Source organism: Leuciscus leuciscus, assembly GCF_965113295.1.
Source record: "Leuciscus leuciscus genome assembly, chromosome: 5".
Taxonomy (NCBI): Eukaryota; Metazoa; Chordata; class Actinopteri; order Cypriniformes; family Leuciscidae; genus Leuciscus; species Leuciscus leuciscus.
Window position 1 is genome coordinate 14,543,023 of NC_138729.1, and position 19,582 is coordinate 14,562,604.

Genomic DNA, 19,582 nt, shown 5'->3' on the forward strand with positions numbered 1-19,582 from the left:
CCCTTCGAAATAACGAGATTTTAAATAACGACTTAATATCTCGAAATAACAAGAAGAGTTTTTATTCTTTCTTCAAAATGCGGTTCAGGGCTTCCATAGAATACAGCCTGAATATAATTGCTTCCAGAAATCATTTTTGGGGGTGCTATCGGGGTGCTAATTGGTCTTTCTTGGGGGTGCTGAAGCACCTGCTAGTCCCTCCCTAGCGTCGCCCAATATCTACAGGTCTACCTTAAATGGTAAACGTGGTGTAGAAATAAAACAGCAAAATCTACATGATATAATTATGAACATATTTTCTCATATAGGCTACAAAAATTTACAGATGTAACACGAGGAATTGATAAGGGGTCTACGGTGTTTAAACTAATGATGTTTTTTATGGATGCATTATAGGCATATTTAATGTAGTAATTGTTGAATTTTCAAAACAGCACAAGCGTTTTCAACGAGATATAAACTAGGGAGCGCGTTTTGTTGGATTTATGCCAAATCATAGGTATTTATATGGTTTGCGAACGTATAGGTGCTTACAGATAACGTATTTCTGGGATGTGCAACACGTAACTTTGAAACTATTTCTACAATCTATTTCTTTACTTGCTAACAATAGACTTTAATTGTATTTATGCTATATTAGGGTTATATGTGGTCCAAAACAGACGGCCGTCTTGGGTTAAATAAACAAAGCCAAATTTGCAGTAATTTTTTGGGCAAAAATTGGACCAAATCAGACGGACCAAACAAAGCCCAATTTTCAACGTCTATGTTTGGGCTAAATTTGGACCAAATCAGACGGACCAAACAAAGCCCAATTTTCAACGTCTATGTTTGGGCTAAATTTGGACCAAATCAGACGGACCAAACAAAGCCCAATTTTCAACGTCTATGTTTGGGCTAAATTTGGACCAAATCAGACGGACCAAACAAAGCCCAAATTTCAACGTCTATGTTTGGGCTAAATTTGGACCAAATCAGACGGACCAAACAAAGCCCAAATTTCAACGTCTATTTTTGGGCTAAATTTGGACCAAATCAGACGGACCAAACAAAGCCCAAATTTCAACGTCTATTTTTGGGCTAAATGAAGACTATGACGGGCCGACTTGATTTAGCCCAAAAAACAACGTCTTAATGACGTCTGGTGCTGGGTGGGTTATATCATGCAATTCTGACTTTATATCTCCAAATTGCGACTTTATTTCTCACAATTCTGACTTCATTTCTCGCAGTTGTGAGAAAAAGTCCGAATTGTGAGTTAAAAAGTCGCAATTATTATTATTTATTTATTATTCAGTGGCGGAAACAAGCTTCCATAGGTCCCAGAGTGAGTCACCACTGATCATCTTCTCCGTCTGACTATTGCCATGGCAACGCAGTGACGCGGCGTCATATACAAACAAACAGTTGTTCAGGTCAGCAGCGGTTATCAGACTAACGGAGCAGCTAAAGTGTTACAAACGTAGTCTACAGATTTATAGGAAAGGGAAAAAGAGTCTACACAACTCTTCGAGGTTCAGAATCTGACAGAATACGGTGTCATTTAATATATATTCCATATAAATTGAGTTACTTTGACGGAATCTTCAGCTCAGGTGATCATAACAGTAACTTAACGTTAGTTCAGTAGAGTCACAGTCAACAGTTGTAAACGACAGGCAGAGACAGTTTCGATCAGATATCATGTCTGCTTACTTCTCACTGGAGCTGGAGAGTATGTCCGAGGACCCTCAGCCGCGGAGAGGCGCTGTTAAGTCCGCTTGGAGAAAGCCAAAACGCAGGACAACTGAAGCGACTGACCCCAGAACAACAGGTACTGAGTTAATACACCAGAACTGACACATAATTAGGCCAGTGTGCTTTTCACCATCAGTTTACCACAGTTTTTGCAGTAAAACCATAGTAACTAACACAATGAACCATGGTTTTACTACAACATTTATGGTTTAACGTTATCTATGATTGTTGTATTGTAGGAAAACCGTAACTTCAAATTTAACCATGCTTTCAAAATGTATGGTTACTATAGTTATGAATACCTTAGATTCCTTTTACTTTAGGTTTTACTGCAATGTATAACTATAGTTGAACCATGGTTTGAACAAAAAATAACGTTACAGTTTTACCATAGTAAAACCATAGATCTAGTGCTTTTCACAATACATAGGCTGTCGTTTCAAAGCAGCTTTACAGAAAATGCATGCATGCATCACAAACAAATCGCAAAATATGCTTTAATCTGCCAGGAATAACTGTGACAAACTGTGACACAACAAAGAAATGTCCATATGGAAATAGCTCTAAGATAATACAAGTCAGGACTTTAAAGTCATGTTCAGTTAAATAGACAAAATGATGCTGTCCTTCAACATTTTTAAAGGGCAAGTTCACAGATGTTTTGCTTCTGCACAAACTCCTTAGATCGGAAATCCAACCAGTGGGCCATATGCAACTAGCCCATTTCTCTAGTGTTCTTGGAACATGAACTAGTGAATCATTGAGCTGTAATCTGTGCTAATAAAACAGATGTTTCTAATCAATATTTGTTGTTTGCAGAAAAACTGGCAAAAGAGAAGAACATCTTCAAGAAAGGATTGAAGACTGTCAAACATTCCATCCAAACCCTCAAAACCAAAGTGCGTCCTCTTGTGGATGATCAGGAATCACTGGTTCATCCAGGCACATCCAGCGTAGACGACACATATGCGCTCGAGTCCGAGCCGACAGATGGTGAGTCTCCAGTTATTGTTACTGTACAGTTACTGTAAATGTATCTTATGGTGTGACATAACAAAAACTAAGAACATTTTCAATAAATACGAGAACCTTTGTTTCATGATATTTCTACTAGGCTATAATTCTGATCCTCTGACATCACGTAAAGTAACTTCTTGTTGCTGATTTGCAGCAGATCAGAAATCAAAAGATTGAAGTCTTTTAAGATGGATATTTTATTTGTATTTTATATATTTCTGTGCTAGATTTAATTTTTAAAATTTGGTTATATTTACATATTTGTATATCTACAGTAGGCATAATTGCTCCGGGAATCAGACATTGTGTATGTTCATGCACCACGAGTCCGAGTCAATTTACTCTTCATGGACAGAGTGTATTTAATGAAAGTGTATTTCATTCTCCTGATTTAAACATGCGTGCATTTAAATGTAATTTACTCATGGAATAGTAATATAGATCTTAGTAGTATTTTAAGTGTATCATTTTCTTTAAACAACTATTAAAGATCATTCTCTGGTTTCTCCGGCTCTCTGCACTGGCGTCTGCACAAACTCGCTAGATCGGAAATCCAACATGGCGGCCATATGCAACTAGCCCATTTCTCTAGTGTTCCTGGAACATGAACTAGTGAATCATTGAGCTGTAATCTGTGCTAATAAAACAGATGTTTCTAATCAATATTTGTTGTTTGCAGAAAAACTGGCAAAAGAGAAGAACATCTTCAAGAAAGGATTGAAGACTGTGAAACAATCCATCCAAACCCTCAAAACCAAAGTGTGTCCTCTTGTGGATGATCAGGAATCACTGGTTCATCCAGACACATCCAGCGTAGAGTCCGAGCCGACAGATGGTGAGTCTCCAGTTATTACCACCCTGATTCATGGCCATTTCAGCCTGATGTTTCTGGTGTTAGTCTTCATTTTTCCTTCTCTACTCCTGTTGGCTCCTCAAATATGCAAAACAAATATATGTAAAAACTAATGTAAACACACACAAAAAAACATATTAATGTAGTGAAGTCTGATATTTGAGAAGCATCACTAACTTGGTAAATTCTTTCTCTGTTTTAAAAAAAAAACATTTTACTGAACTGTACTGTAAATGTGTCTTATGGTGTGACATAACAAAAAACTAAGAAAAATAATACTCCTAATAATATACAAATAGCATGAGAGAGATTTATCTTCATTGTTAGACACTTATTTTCATATAGTGTTTATGTAGTGTAGGAACGGATTATGTCATGGTTGTGTCCTGGGCATGGATGTGTCTAAAGGGTTCCTGTCATAGTTTTAACAAATATGCCTTGTATAATTTGTAAAACAAAATATATTAAAATATCTTCCACTTAAAACAATAATACTACGTTAAATAAAACAACAAATTATAACGAATAGGCCGTAACGTTTGCCAGCTCTGGGAGAGACTGCGACATCAAACATATACTATCATACTGTATAATACAAGGTTTAAAACATTTAAATAGACGTCAAGTAGTGTGAATGTGTGTGATTCAGTAGCTTATAGCTGAGATTAGGCTCTTGACAAATGAATAGCAGGAAAGGTGCAGTATGTAGTATTTTCAAGTATTTTATTTGATAGGCTGTTATTGACAACGCTCTGATTTCTGAGACGCAGAAGGCAGCGCGATTGATTTGCGATCACGCTGTGCTCATTTCAGTCACAGAGTTCACACTCGTTCACATCACACACTCATTATTGCGTAGTTTTTTAGAGGTTTATGTATGATTTTGTGCTCAATCCTGGCTCTGCTACCCAGCAAACACTAGGAGTCTTTGCTGAATATCTTCCCTATTATTGGGTAAAACTGGTTTTGAAGCCATTATCTGCGACTTTGGCGAGTACGGTATTGGACTTCGGCACATAGTAGTTCTGACAGGTCTTGCCACAGCTTGTCTGACCCCTGTGCTGCTTCCCAAACTTTTTTCCAGGAGACCCCTATTTTAACATTCAAAATCCTTAACACCAACACACTCACAGACACGCATTTCGTTTACTGACAGGGATTACAAAATCAGTAGTTTAGTTTTTAATAGATGCAACAACGGCACAAACAATCAGTGTTGTATAAAGTACTAGAAAGCAATACTTGAGTAAAAGTACAAGTATCGTACTAGAAAAAGACTTTGGTAGAAGTGAAAGTTACCTTTTAGAATATTACTTAAGTAAAAGTCTTAAAGTATCTGATATATACTGTACTTAAGTATCAAAAGTAATTTTCTGATATTTAATGTACTTAAGTAATTTAAGTAAAAGTAAAACGTTTTTTTTTTTTAAAGCAAGCGGTTAGAACTTTGGGTTTGTGAACTTTATTGTGGCTTTCTTATAGTAAAGCATATTCAGGGTTCCAACTTCCCATATCTTCTTAATCTCACTCATCAAATCAAAATCACAGTCTTTTCCAGGACTTTTCAGGCACAAATCTCTTAAGTTCAAAGAACAAACAGCATATTTTTAGAGCTGACATCAAAGAAAAAAAACTGAAACAGAAATTTCACTTTTGTATGAACTTCAGGTAAAAATGAAAAATAAATAATAACCTATTTCTTTAAAAAAAAAAAAAAAAAAAATGACCTGATGGTAGGGAGAATATTTTGGTCATGTGGTATGAGCATTTGTAGGGCTCCCCAGGTCACCATCTCACACACACAGCAACATTAGCCCAACATTATCCTATAACCACTGAGTTTTGAGTTAATTAACATAAAAGGAAATCTCAAGTTTGACAAAACGTATGATGCTTTTAAAGACGTGAATAGCCCTTAACCCTTTCTTTCTAACCTGCCACTGATTAACGTAGCAGCTCTCAAAAAATATTTCTCAGTCTAACATTAGCCTACCTGAGGAAATATTCGGCCCGGCAGTTATGCTATATTAAAAACAGTTAAGCGTGTTTCAGTATTATGGACATATCTTTGAGAGTTCTCTGTTGAATTAAATCAAAAGGTAGGTGCTCGCATAGATATCGGTGCTCGTGCTTTCATGGCGGTTTCAGTTGTGCTTCCTCCTCCTTTGGCATGGCAACAAACAAGCATTACACTGGAGCGCTCGCCGTGCGGTGCAATCTAGAAGCAGTGATTCGCCAAACCTCCCTTATTGCAGTCGCACACATTTCTTCTGATTTTATTTTGTAGTAACGAGTAACGAAGATGCTTAGTGGAAATATATCGGAGTAAAAGTATAAATTTTATCTAGGAAATGTAGTGGAGTAAAAGTGAAAGTTGACATACATTTAAATAGCGAAGTAAAGTACAGATACGTGAAATTTCTACTTAAGTACAGTAACGAAGTATTTGTACTCCGTTACATTACAACACTGCAAACAATAAAATAATAGCATTAACAACTACAGCCAGGTGTTACTTGCAACATAATGGGCCCTATTTAACGATCTGAAACGCAAGTATCAAGCGCGGTAAATGTAAATTTGGGTAAATGTGTAAGCTAGATTTATGCCTATTTTTTCACATCTTCATGGACACCACAATGATTTCCCTCATGTGTTCATATTTTTCCTTGTAATAATGTATGGTTTTCTAAAAATGAGAACTGTTGCGTCTGTGTGTAGATGAGATAAGCAAAGTGTATGCGCGTTGTACACAAACTCGCTAGATCGGAAATCCAACATGGCGGCCATATGCAACTAGCCCATTTCTCTAGTGTTCTTGGAACATGAACTAGTGAATCATTGAGCTGTAATCTGTGCTAATAAAACAGATGTTTCTAATCAATATTTGTTGTTTGCAGAAAAACTGGCCAAAGTGAAGAACATCTTCAGGAGAGAATTGAAGACTGTCAAACATTCCATCCAAACCCTCAAAACGTCTTGGTTACATATGTAACCCTCGTTCCCTGAAGGAGGGAATGGAGACGTAGTCGACTGGTCGGGGTCACGCTTAGGGATCACGCTTAGGGCCTGTCATCATTGGCGTGCGAGCTTTGCATCCACGCTCGCCCTGCAGCGCGGGTATAAATACGGAAGCGGATGCACGCACCACTTGTCTTTCTCTTCGGAGCCGATCGGTCTTCATGATGGTGTCTCTGAAGAGTGTTGATTCATTCAACGAGTCAGTGTGTCGGTGCTTCTTCTGGAAGTCTCTCCTGTTGCTGGTGGTTCTACAGCTTGAGTGCAGCGGGTCGCAAGCCTTCTGAGCTCTCAACTGCTGTCAACAGCACTCCTCTTTGTGTTTGGGGATCTCTTATTCCGGTATGGAGATGGATACAGTCCAACACGTCTCCTGAGAAGAGCATGTTTTGGTCAATGTCGTTAAGAAGTGAGAAAGGGTCCCACTGAAACCTTTCAGAGGCTCCTGGGGCGTATGGCAGCCGCAGCCGCAATAGAACGGCTTCCTCCATATGAAGACCGCTTCAGCACTGGCTTCATGGCCGAGCCCTGAGGTGGCCGTGGCCGAGCGGCACGCTCCGTGTGACAATCATCCTGGCCTGCCGCCGAACCCTCAGCCCATGATCAGACCTTTTGTTTCTCCGGGCCAGCCGCCCCTAGAACAAGTGTCCACCAACACCGGCTGAGGGGCCACGTACAACAGGCATGCAGTAACTGGGGTCTGGGCGGGCCTCCGACTGCATTGGCATCAACTGCCTCGAGTTGCTAGCATTACACCTTGCTTTGAGACACCGCAAAATGCCGCTGCTCAGCAAGCATGTACTGGTCTGTACAGACAACATTGCGACCGTTGCGCTACACTTCCCTCACATGACGCAACTCGCCCGCCAACTCCTCCTATGAAGTCAGAGGCTTCTCAGGTCGCTTCATCCACTTTAAGTTCCGGTCTGCTAAATCGTGCCACCGACGAGGCTTAAAGTGGATGCAGCAACCTCAGAAGCTGCCTACTCCATAGGAGGAGGTGGCGGTCGAGTTGCGACATGTGAGGGAAGCTTGGCGCAATGGTCGCAATTAGGGATGGGACGGTATGAAAATTTAATATCACGATTATAGTGACCAAAATTATCGTGATTATCAATATTATCACGGTTTTGTTAAAACGAAATGAAAGTGTTCAAAAAGAACTGATGCTCACAGTAAAAACAGTTTAATATTTGAAAATCAACAAACAACAAATAAAACAAGCAGCTCTATGCACTTTTTTAAGCAAGATTATATTCTGTGGCATTTCCTTCCTTATAATGACCGTCGTCAATAGCAACGCATCATAACACAGCGCACATCCATGTATCGTAACGGACGCGCACGCGCTCTCTCGTTTCATTCAAATACAACTTGCCGTCTCCGTTCTTGGGCGATTGTTTTGTATGCTGTACAAAATGGATTTATAAACAGTTAAGACTTAAAACAGTAATCTCAATTCAATAAGTCCCCGTAATTGTGTGGTAAAAAATAAATAAAATCGTGTAATAAGTGTACAATGATAGTCTTGTTTGTCTTGTTCGTTCGTCTTTGGTTCAAAGCCACTTGCTGCGAACTTTTCTTCGCGGAAGCTTCACGTTTATTTCAAGTGAGTGAGAGAAAATCTTTCTACTCAAAACAACATTTTGTGCCCAATTATTTCCCAGACGTAGTTTTTGGTAAGTTAACTTGCCTTGCGTTCGCTATAAACAGTGGGTGATGGTCACACAAGAGGACTCGGCAGATTTGAAGTGTTTCCCCCCTATTGTAGTGACCATCCTCGATGAAGTTTCACTCAGGACTTTTGTAAAAGCCAAAATATGACCAGATTTGGTCCTCTTAAAACGCTGAAAAATCTCCCGAGCACGTCCACTACCTTTCGCCATTCCTTCTCGAATAAAAACAACAACATTGCGCGCTGCGCCTGCGTCGAGACTGTTGCTAGCTGGACAGGATTTACAGTGAGTTATTAAAATCGCAATAATCAAACACGGTTTTAATGATAATTCAATTTTGAACGATAATACTAACCATCAGTACATTTTATCGTGGTTTATAGTGAAACCGGTAATCGTCCCATCCCTAGTCGCAATGTTGTTAGTTAGTAACTATTGTTAATAACTATAAGTTAATAACTATTGATCGTTGCGACGGAAGTGAATCAATCAAACTAACTTTAGCTGGACAATAACTGTATTCTAGAGATGCTATTAAGCCAAAACAATCTCTGTTACTTTAATTTCCTATTATCAATGTAAAGCCGCTTTGGAACAATCTACATTGTTAAAAGCGCTATAAGACGCCGCAAAATGCCGCTGCTCAGCAAGCATGTACTGGTTTGTACAGACAACATTGCGACCGTTGCGCTACGCTATCCTCACATGACGCAACTCGCCCGCCAACTCCTCCTATGAAGTCAGAGGCTTCTGAGGTCGCTTCATCCACTTTAAGTTCCGGTCTGCTAAATCGTGCCACCGACGAGGCTTAAAGTGGATGAAGCGACCTCAGAAGCTTCTTACTCCATAGGAGGAGGTGGCGGTCGAGTTGCGACATGTGAGGGAAGCGTGGCGCAATGGTCGCAATGTTGTTAGTTAGTAACTATTGTTAATAACTATAAGTTAATAACTATTGATCGTTGCGACGGAAGTGAATCAATCAAACTAACTTTAGCTGGACAATAACTGTATTCTAGAGATGCTATTAAGCCAAAACAATCTCTGTTACTTTAATTTCCTATTATCAATGTAAAGCCGCTTTGGAACAATCTACATTGTTAAAAGCGCTATAAGACGCCGCAAAATGCCGCTGCTCAGCAAGCATGTACTGGTTTGTACAGACAACATTGCGACCGTTGCGCTACGCTATCCTCACTTGACGAAACTCGCCCGCCAACTCCTCCTATGAAGTCAGAGGCTTCTGAGGTCGCTTCATCCACTTTAAGTTCCGGTCTGCTAAATCGTGCCGCCGACGAGGCTTAAAGTGGATGAAGCGACCTCAGAAGCTTCTTACTCCATAGGAGGAGGTGGCGGGCGAGTTGCGACATGTGAGGAAAGCGTGGCGCAATGGTCGCAATGTTGTTAGTTAATAACTATTGTTAATAACTATAAGTTAATAACTATTGATCGTTGCGACGGAAGTGAATCAATCAAACTAACTTTAGCTGGACAATAACTGTATTCTAGAGATGCTATAAATCCAAAACAATCTCTTTTACTTTAATTTCCTATTATCAATGTAAAGCCGCTTTGGAACAATCTACATTGTTAAAAGCGCTATATAAATGAAGATGACTTGACTTGACTGAGCAGCGGCATTTTGCGGCGTCTCAAAGCAGTTGATGCCAATGCAGTCGGAGGCCCGCCCAGACCCCCGTTACTGCATGGCTGTTGTACGTGGCCCCTCAGCCGGTGTTGGTGGACACTTGTTCTAGGGGCAGCTGGCCCAGAGAAACAAAAGGTCTGATCATGGGCTGAGGGTTTGGCGGCAGGCCAGGGTGATTGTCACTCGGAGCGTGCCGCTCGGCCACGGCCACCTCGGGACTCGGCCATGAAGCCAGTGCTGAAGCGGTCTTCATGTGGAGGAAGCCGTTCTATCGCGGCTGCGTCTGCCACACGCCCCAAGAGCCTCTGAAAGGTTTCGGTGGGACCCTTTCTCACTTCTTAACGGCACGACCAAAGCATGGTCTTCTCAGGTGATGTGTTGGACCGAATCCATCTCCATACCGGAATAAGAGATCCCCAAACACAAACAGGAGAGCTGTTAACAGCAGTTAAGAGCTCAGAAGGCTTGCGACCACCGCTGCACTCACGCTGTAGAACCACCAGCACCGGGAGAGACTTCCAGAAGAAGCACCGACACACTCACTCGTTGAATGAATCAACACTCTTCAGAGACACCGTCATGAAGACCGATCGGCTCCGAAGAGAAAGACAAGTGGTGCGTGCATCCACTTCCGTATTTATACCCGCGCTGCAGGGCGGAGCGCGGATGCAAAGCTCGCACGCCAATGTGTGCATTGGCTCGTTTGATCAATAATCGAAGATGACAGACTCCCTAAGCGTGATCCCGAGCCAAAGTGTGTCCTCCTGTGGCTGAGCAGGACTCACAGGTTCATCCAGACACATACAGCGTAGAGCCGCCAGCCGACACAGATGCGCTCGAGTCCGAGCCGACAGATGGTGAGTCTCCAGTTATTACCACCCTGATTCATGGCCATTTCAGCCTGGGGCCGGTTTCACAAAGCTATTTTAGACCGGTCTATAGTGTTAGACAAGTCTAAAATGTGCTCATAGACTAGTCTAATGCAAGTTAGAGTGTTTCACAAAAATAAAGACTGACATAATTTAGACCCAAAAAATTAGACACCTTACCCCCAGGCTAACTTAGGTCTAAGACTCTATGTTACCTTGGCAACCAGCAGTAACAATCAGTTACATTACAAACAGCCAAAAGAAAAGGGAAAATGGCTCATCATTTAAACATTTCTTCTTGTTACTACATTCTCCGCTAAATTTCCCAAGTAAAATGTCCTTGTAACTGTTATACTCCTCCAACAAACACATATTTTCCGCTGGGGTAAACTGCACTGAGCGGTTGAATGTGCTTACTCGATCCGCCATGTTTTTTGTTTTGAAAAGTGTCTTATTTTACCCAGAATGCATTGTAGTGTAGTCCTACTTAAGATAGTCAGAGTCTTAAGTGCTTTGTGCAACGGTCTGATTTAGATGTCTATCTGAAGTCTGACTATCTACTATATCTAAGCCATAGTCAAAGTCTATCTTTGTGAAACCGGCCCCTGATGTTTCTGGTGTTAGTCTTCATTTTTCCTTCTCTACTCCTGTTGGCTCCTCAAATATGCAGTAAAAACAAATCTTTTTTTAAACACCATTTTAAAAAAAACAGCAACAAAAAAAAAAAATGTATGTAGTGAAGTCTGATGTTTGAGAAACATCACTAACTTTCTGAATTCAATTCAATCAGCATGCCCATAGACGCACAAATGGGTCCAAATGCATTTGCTATTTAAACAACGTGGCGCAGGAAGTGAAAATTATAACTGCGTCGGGCTGAAACTAGCAAAAAACACTCGCGCCGCGTCTGGCGCTGTGTTGCGCCGGGTGTATGATAGGGCCCTTGAGCTTAAGCTAATCTTAGACTAAAATTCATGTTTGAGCTGTTTTAACTGAAAGCATATCTTAAAATATTTCAGTGCCATTTTTTTGTCTCAAGATACACACCAGTAATGTTTTTTTTTTCTTTCTAAAGCACGTTTAAAAAAAAGCTACTTAAATGTCCTAATTGAACTAAGGCCTAATCCTGGCTTAAACTAAGCCCTGTCTGTGAAACCGGGCCAATGATTACAATATAAGGAAAATATCTGGCAGTTTTGTATATTTCCATCTATAGTTGTCTCTAGGCATCACGGTATCAACGAACAGGGAACTCCATTGATTTCATTTGTTTGCCTTATGCATCAGATCAAGACGCATTTAATTCTCTGCATTTGCATATTCAATTATTTATACTTATATATTTTGGAGCAAGTAACCCCACTCCTATACCCTAATTCCATTTACTCATGGAGTAGTAATATAGATCTTAGTATTATTTTAATTGATTTTCTTTAAACAACTATTAAAGATCATTCTCTGGTTTCTCCGGCTCTCTGCACTGGCGTCTGCACAAACTCGCTAGATCGGAAATCCAACATGGCGGCCATATGCAACTAGCCCATTTCTCTAGTGTTCTTGGAACACGAACTAGTGAATCATTGAGCTGTAATCTGTGCTAATAAAACAGATGTTTCTAATCAATATTTGTTGTTTGCAGAAAAACTGGCAAAAGTGAAGAACATCTTCAGGAGAGAATTGAAGACTGTCACACAGTCCATCCAAACCCTCAAAACGTCTTGGTTACATATGTAACCCTCGTTCCCTGAAGGAGGGAATGGAGACGTAGTCGACTGGTCGGGGTCACGCTTAGGGATCACGCTTAGGGCCTGTCATCATTGGCGTGCGAGCTTTGCATCCACGCTCGCCCTGCAGCGCGGGTATAAATACGGAAGTGGATGCACGCACCACTTGTCTTTCTCTTCGGAGCCGATCGGTCTTCATGACGGTGTCTCTGAAGAGTGTTGATTCATTCAACGAGTCAGTGTGTCGGTGCTTCTTCTGGAAGTCTCTCCTGTTGCTGGTGGTTCTACAGCTTGAGTGCAGCGGGTCGCAAGCCTTCTGAGCTCTCAACTGCTGTCAACAGCACTCCTCTTTGTGTTTGGGGATCTCTTATTCCGGTATGGAGATGGATACGGTCCAACACGTCTCCTGAGAAGAGCATGTTTTGGTCAATGTCGTTAAGAAGTGAGAAAGGGTCCCACTGAAACCTTTCAGAGGCTCCTGGGGCGTATGGCAGCCGCAGCCGCAATAGAACGGCTTCCTCCATATGAAGACCGCTTCAGCACTGGCTTCATGGCCGAGCCCTGAGGTGGCCGTGGCCGAGCGGCACGCTCCGTGTGACAATCATCCTGGCCTGCCGCCGAACCCTCAGCCCATGATCAGACCTTTTGTTTCTCCGGGCCAGCCGCCCCTAGAACAAGTGTCCACCAACACCGGCTGAGGGGCCACGTACAACAGGCATGCAGTAACTGGGGTCTGGGCGGGCCTCCGACTGCATTGGCATCAACTGCCTCGAGTTGCTAGCATTACACCTTGCTTTGAGACACCGCAAAATGCCGCTGCTCAGCAAGCATGTACTGGTCTGTACAGACAACATTGCGACCGTTGCGCTACACTTCCCTCACATGACGCAACTCGCCCGCCAACTCCTCCTATGAAGTCAGAGGCTTCTCAGGTCGCTTCATCCACTTTAAGTTCCGGTCTGCTAAATCGTGCCACCGACGAGGCTTAAAGTGGATGCAGCAACCTCAGAAGCTGCCTACTCCATAGGAGGAGGTGGCGGTCGAGTTGCGACATGTGAGGGAAGCTTGGCGCAATGGTCGCAATTAGGGATGGGACGGTATGAAAATTTAATATCACGATTATAGTGACCAAAATTATCGTGATTATCAATATTATCACGGTTTTGTTAAAACGAAATGAAAGTGTTCAAAAAGAACTGATGCTCACAGTAAAAACAGTTTAATATTTGAAAATCAACAAACAACAAATAAAACAAGCAGCTCTATGCACTTTTTTAAGCAAGATTATATTCTGTGGCATTTCCTTCCTTATAATGACCGTCGTCAATAGCAACGCATCATAACACAGCGCACATCCATGTATCGTAACGGACGCGCACGCGCTCTCTCGTTTCATTCAAATACAACTTGCCGTCTCCGTTCTTGGGCGATTGTTTTGTATGCTGTACAAAATGGATTTATAAACAGTTAAGACTTAAAACAGTAATCTCAATTCAATAAGTCCCCGTAATTGTGTGGTAAAAAATAAATAAAATCGTGTAATAAGTGTACAATGATAGTCTTGTTTGTCTTGTTCGTTCGTCTTTGGCTCAAAGCCACTTGCTGCGAACTTTTCTTCGCGGAAGCTTCACGTTTATTTCAAGTGAGTGAGAGAAAATCTTTCTACTCAAAACAACATTTTGTGCCCAATTATTTCCCAGACGTAGTTTTTGGTAAGTTAACTTGCCTTGCGTTCGCTATAAACAGTGGGTGATGGTCACACAAGAGGACTCGGCAGATTTGAAGTGTTTCCCCCCTATTGTAGTGACCATCCTCGATGAAGTTTCACTCAGGACTTTTGTAAAAGCCAAAATATGACCAGATTTGGTCCTCTTAAAACGCTGAAAAATCTCCCGAGCACGTCCACTACCTTTCGCCATTCCTTCTCGAATAAAAACAACAACATTGCGCGCTGCGCCTGCGTCGAGACTGTTGCTGGCTGGACAGGATTTACAGTGAGTTATTAAAATCGCGATAATCAAACACGGTTTTAATGATAATTCAATTTTGAACGATAATACTAACCGTCAGTACATTTTATCGTGGTTTATAGTGAAACCGGTAATCGTCCCATCCCTAGTCGCAATGTTGTTAGTTAGTAACTATTGTTAATAACTATAAGTTAATAACTATTGATCGTTGCGACGGAAGTGAATCAATCAAACTAACTTTAGCTGGACAATAACTGTATTCTAGAGATGCTATTAAGCCAAAACAATCTCTGTTACTTTAATTTCCTATTATCAATGTAAAGCCGCTTTGGAACAATCTACATTGTTAAAAGCGCTATAAGACGCCGCAAAATGCCGCTGCTCAGCAAGCATGTACTGGTTTGTACAGACAACATTGCGACCGTTGCGCTACGCTATCCTCACATGACGCAACTCGCCCGCCAACTCCTCCTATGAAGTCAGAGGCTTCTGAGGTCGCTTCATCCACTTTAAGTTCCGGTCTGCTAAATCGTGCCACCGACGAGGCTTAAAGTGGATGAAGCGACCTCAGAAGCTTCTTACTCCATAGGAGGAGGTGGCGGTCGAGTTGCGACATGTGAGGGAAGCGTGGCGCAATGGTCGCAATGTTGTTAGTTAGTAACTATTGTTAATAACTATAAGTTAATAACTATTGATCGTTGCGACGGAAGTGAATCAATCAAACTAACTTTAGCTGGACAATAACTGTATTCTAGAGATGCTATAAAGCCAAAACAATCTCTGTTACTTTAATTTCCTATTATCAATGTAAAGCCGCTTTGGAACAATCTACATTGTTAAAAGCGCTATAAGACGCCGCAAAATGCCGCTGCTCAGCAAGCATGTACTGGTTTGTACAGACAACATTGCGACCGTTGCGCTACGCTATCCTCACTTGACGCAACTCGCCCGCCAACTCCTCCTATGAAGTCAGAGGCTTCTGAGGTCGCTTCATCCACTTTAAGTTCCGGTCTGCTAAATCGTGCCACCGACGAGGCTTAAAGTGGATGAAGCGACCTCAGAAGCTTCTTACTCCATAGGAGGAGGTGGCGGGCGAGTTGCGACATGTGAGGGAAGCGTGGCGCAATGGTCGCAATGTTGTTAGTTAGTAACTATTGTTAATAACTATAAGTTAATAACTATTGATCGTTGCGACGGAAGTGAATCAATCAAACTAACTTTAGCTGGACAATAACTGTATTCTAGAGATGCTATAAAGCCAAAACAATCTCTGTTACTTTAATTTCCTATTATCAATGTAAAGCCGCTTTGGAACAATCTACATTGTTAAAAGCGCTATAAGACGCCGCAAAATGCCGCTGCTCAGCAAGCATGTACTGGTTTGTACAGGCAACATTGCGACCGTTGCGCTACGCTATCCTCACTTGACGCAACTCGCCCGCCAACTCCTCCTATGAAGTCAGAGGCTTCTGAGGTCGCTTCATCCACTTTAAGTTCCGGTCTGCTAAATCGTGCCACCGACGAGGCTTAAAGTGGATGAAGCGACCTCAGAAGCTTCTTACTCCATAGGAGGAGGTGGCGGGCGAGTTGCGACATGTGAGGAAAGCGTGGCGCAATGGTCGCAATGTTGTTAGTTAATAACTATTGTTAATAACTATAAGTTAATAACTATTGATCGTTGCGACGGAAGTGAATCAATCAAACTAACTTTAGCTGGACAATAACTGTATTCTAGAGATGCTATAAATCCAAAACAATCTCTGTTACTTTAATTTCCTATTATCAATGTAAAGCCGCTTTGGAACAATCTACATTGTTAAAAGCGCTATATAAATGAAGATGACTTGACTTGACTGAGCAGCGGCATTTTGCGGCGTCTCAAAGCAGTTGATGCCAATGCAGTCGGAGGCCCGCCCAGACCCCCGTTACTGCATGGCTGTTGTACGTGGCCCCTCAGCCGGTGTTGGTGGACACTTGTTCTAGGGGCAGCTGGCCCAGAGAAACAAAAGGTCTGATCATGGGCTGAGGGTTTGGCGGCAGGCCAGGGTGATTGTCACTCGGAGCGTGCCGCTCGGCCACGGCCACCTCGGGACTCGGCCATGAAGCCAGTGCTGAAGCGGTCTTCATGTGGAGGAAGCCGTTCTATCGCGGCTGCGTCTGCCACACGCCCCAAGAGCCTCTGAAAGGTTTCGGTGGGACCCTTTCTCACTTCTTAACGGCACCGACCAAAGCATGGTCTTCTCAGGTGATGTGTTGGACCGAATCCATCTCCATACCGGAATAAGAGATCCCCAAACACAAACAGGAGAGCTGTTAACAGCAGTTAAGAGCTCAGAAGGCTTGCGACCACCGCTGCACTCACGCTGTAGAACCACCAGCACCGGGAGAGACTTCCAGAAGAAGCACCGACACACTCACTCGTTGAATGAATCAACACTCTTCAGAGACACCGTCATGAAGACCGATCGGCTCCGAAGAGAAAGACAAGTGGTGCGTGCATCCACTTCCGTATTTATACCCGCGCTGCAGGGCGGAGCGCGGATGCAAAGCTCGCACGCCAATGTGTGCATTGGCTCGTTTGATCAATAATCGAAGATGACAGACTCCCTAAGCGTGATCCCGAGCCAAAGTGTGTCCTCCTGTGGCTGAGCAGGACTCACAGGTTCATCCAGACACATACAGCGTAGAGCCGCCAGCCGACACAGATGCGCTCGAGTCCGAGCCGACAGATGGTGAGTCTCCAGTTATTACCACCCTGATTCATGGCCATTTCAGCCTGGGGCCGGTTTCACAAAGCTATTTTAGACCGGTCTATAGTGTTAGACAAGTCTAAAATGTGCTCATAGACTAGTCTAATGCAAGTTAGAGTGTTTCACAAAAATAAAGACTGACATAATTTAGACCCAAAAAATTTGACACCTTACCCCCAGGCTAACTTAGGTCTAAGACTCTATGTTACCTTGGCAACCAGCAGAACAATCAGTTACATTACAAACAGCCAAAAGAAAAGGGAAAATGGCTCATAATTTAAACATTTCTTCTTGTTACTACATTCTCCGCTAAATTTCCCAAGTAAAATGTCCTTGTAACTGTTATACTCCTCCAACAAACACATATTTTCCGCTGGGGTAAACTGCACTGAGCGGTTGAATGTGCTTACTCGATCCGCCATGTTTTTTGTTTTGAAAAGTGTCTTATTTTACCCAGAATGCATTGTAGTGTAGTCCTACTTAAGATAGTCAGAGTCTTAAGTGCTTTGTGCAACGGTCTGATTTAGATGTCTATCTGAAGTCTGACTATCTACTATATCTAAGCCATAGTCAAAGTCTATCTTTGTGAAACCGGCCCCTGATGTTTCTGGTGTTAGTCTTCATTTTTCCTTCTCTACTCCTGTTGGCTCCTCAAATATGCAGTAAAAACAAATCTTTTTTTAAACACCATTTTAAAAAAAACAGCAACAACAAAAAAAAATGTATGTAGTGAAGTCTGATGTTTGAGAAACATCACTAACTTTCTGAATTCAATTCAATCAGCATGCCCATAGACGCACAAATGGGTCCAAATGCATTTGCTATTTAAACAACGTGGCGCAGGAAGTGAAAATTATAACTGCGTCGGGCTGAAACTAGCAAAAAACACTCGCGCCGCGTCTGGCGCTGTGTTGCGCCGGGTGTATGATAGGGCCCTTGAGCTTAAGCTAATCTTAGACTAAAATTCATGTTTGAGCTGTTTTAACTGAAAGCATATCTTAAAATATTTCAGTGCCATTTTTTTGTCTCAAGATACACACCAGTAATGTTTTTTTTTCTTTCTAAAGCACGTTTAAAAAAAAGCTACTTAAATGTCCTAATTGAACTAAGGCCTAATCCTGGCTTAAACTAAGCCCTGTCTGTGAAACCGGGCCAATGATTACAATATAAGGAAAATATCTGGCAGTTTTGTATATTTCCATCTATAGTTGTCTCTAGGCATCACGGTATCAACGAACAGGGAACTCCATTGATTTCATTTGTTTGCCTTATGCATCAGATCAAGACGCATTTAATTCTCTGCATTTGCATATTCAATTATTTATACTTATATATTTTGGAGCAAGTAACCCCACTCCTATACCCTAATTCCATTTACTCATGGAGTAGTAATATAGATCTTAGTATTATTTTAATTGATTTTCTTTAAACAACTATTAAAGATCATTCTCTGGTTTCTCCGGCTCTCTGCACTGGCGTCTGCACAAACTCGCTAGATCGGAAATCCAACATGGCGGCCATATGCAACTAGCCCATTTCTCTAGTGTTCTTGGAACACGAACTAGTGAATCATTGAGCTGTAATCTGTGCTAATAAAACAGATGTTTCTAATCAATATGTGTTGTTTGCAGAAAAACTGGCAAAAGTGAAGAACATCTTCAGGAGAGAATTGAAGACTGTCACACAGTCCATCCAAACCCTCAAAACGTCTTGGTTACATATGTAACCCTCGTTCCCTGAAGGAGGGAATGGAGACGTAGTCGACTGGTCGGGGTCACGCTTAGGGATCACGCTTAGGGCCTGTCATCATTGGCGTGCGAGCTTTGCATCCACGCTCGCCCTGCAGCGCGGGTATAAATACGGAAGTGGATGCACGCACCACTTGTCTTTCTCTTCGGAGCCGATCGGTCTTCATGACGGTGTCTCTGAAGAGTGTTGATTCATTCAACGAGTCAGTGTGTCGGTGCTTCTTCTGGAAGTCTCTCCTGGTGCTGGTGGTTCTACAGCTTGAGTGCAGCGGATCGCAAGCCTTCTGAGCTCTCAACTGCTGTCAACAGCACTCCTCTTTGTGTTTGGGGATCTCTTATTCCGGTATGGAGATGGATACGGTCCAACACGTCTCCTGAGAAGAGCATGTCTTTGGTCAATGTCGTCAAGAAGTGAGAAAGGGTCCCACTGAAACCTTTCAGAGGCTCCTGGGGCATATGGCAGCCGCAGCCGCAATAGAACGGCTTCCTCCATATGAAGACCGCTTCAGCACTGGCTTCATGGCCGAGCCCTGAGGTGGCCGTGGCCGAGCGGCACGCTCCGTGTGACAATCATC

At 42.3% G+C, this 19,582-nt stretch overlaps 1 protein-coding gene across 1 annotated transcript; it reads left to right on the forward strand.

Moving 5' to 3' along the window:
• Window positions 1–1,399: 1,399 nt before the first annotated feature.
• Window positions 1,400–6,641, forward strand: LOC309499960 (uncharacterized protein). Its single transcript, XM_082171533.1, has 4 exons — window positions 1,400–1,813; window positions 2,557–2,730; window positions 3,434–3,589; window positions 6,508–6,641. Exons 1-4 carry the CDS (start codon window positions 1,684–1,686, stop codon window positions 6,600–6,602), a joined length of 555 nt encoding a protein of 184 aa, XP_082027659.1. The 5' UTR covers window positions 1,400–1,683; the 3' UTR covers window positions 6,603–6,641.
• The last annotated feature ends 12,941 nt before the right edge of the window (window positions 6,642–19,582 follow it).

Coding starts and splice junctions, on each gene's coding strand:
- LOC309499960 (XM_082171533.1), top strand. CDS start 1,684: ATGTCTGCTTACTTCTCACTGGAGCTGGAGAGTATGTCCGAGGACCCT. Junction 1,814..2,556: donor GACTGACCCCAGAACAACAG/GTACTGAGTTAA, acceptor TGTTGTTTGCAG/AAAAACTGGCAAAAGAGAAG. Junction 3,590..6,507: donor AGAGTCCGAGCCGACAGATG/GTGAGTCTCCAG, acceptor TGTTGTTTGCAG/AAAAACTGGCCAAAGTGAAG.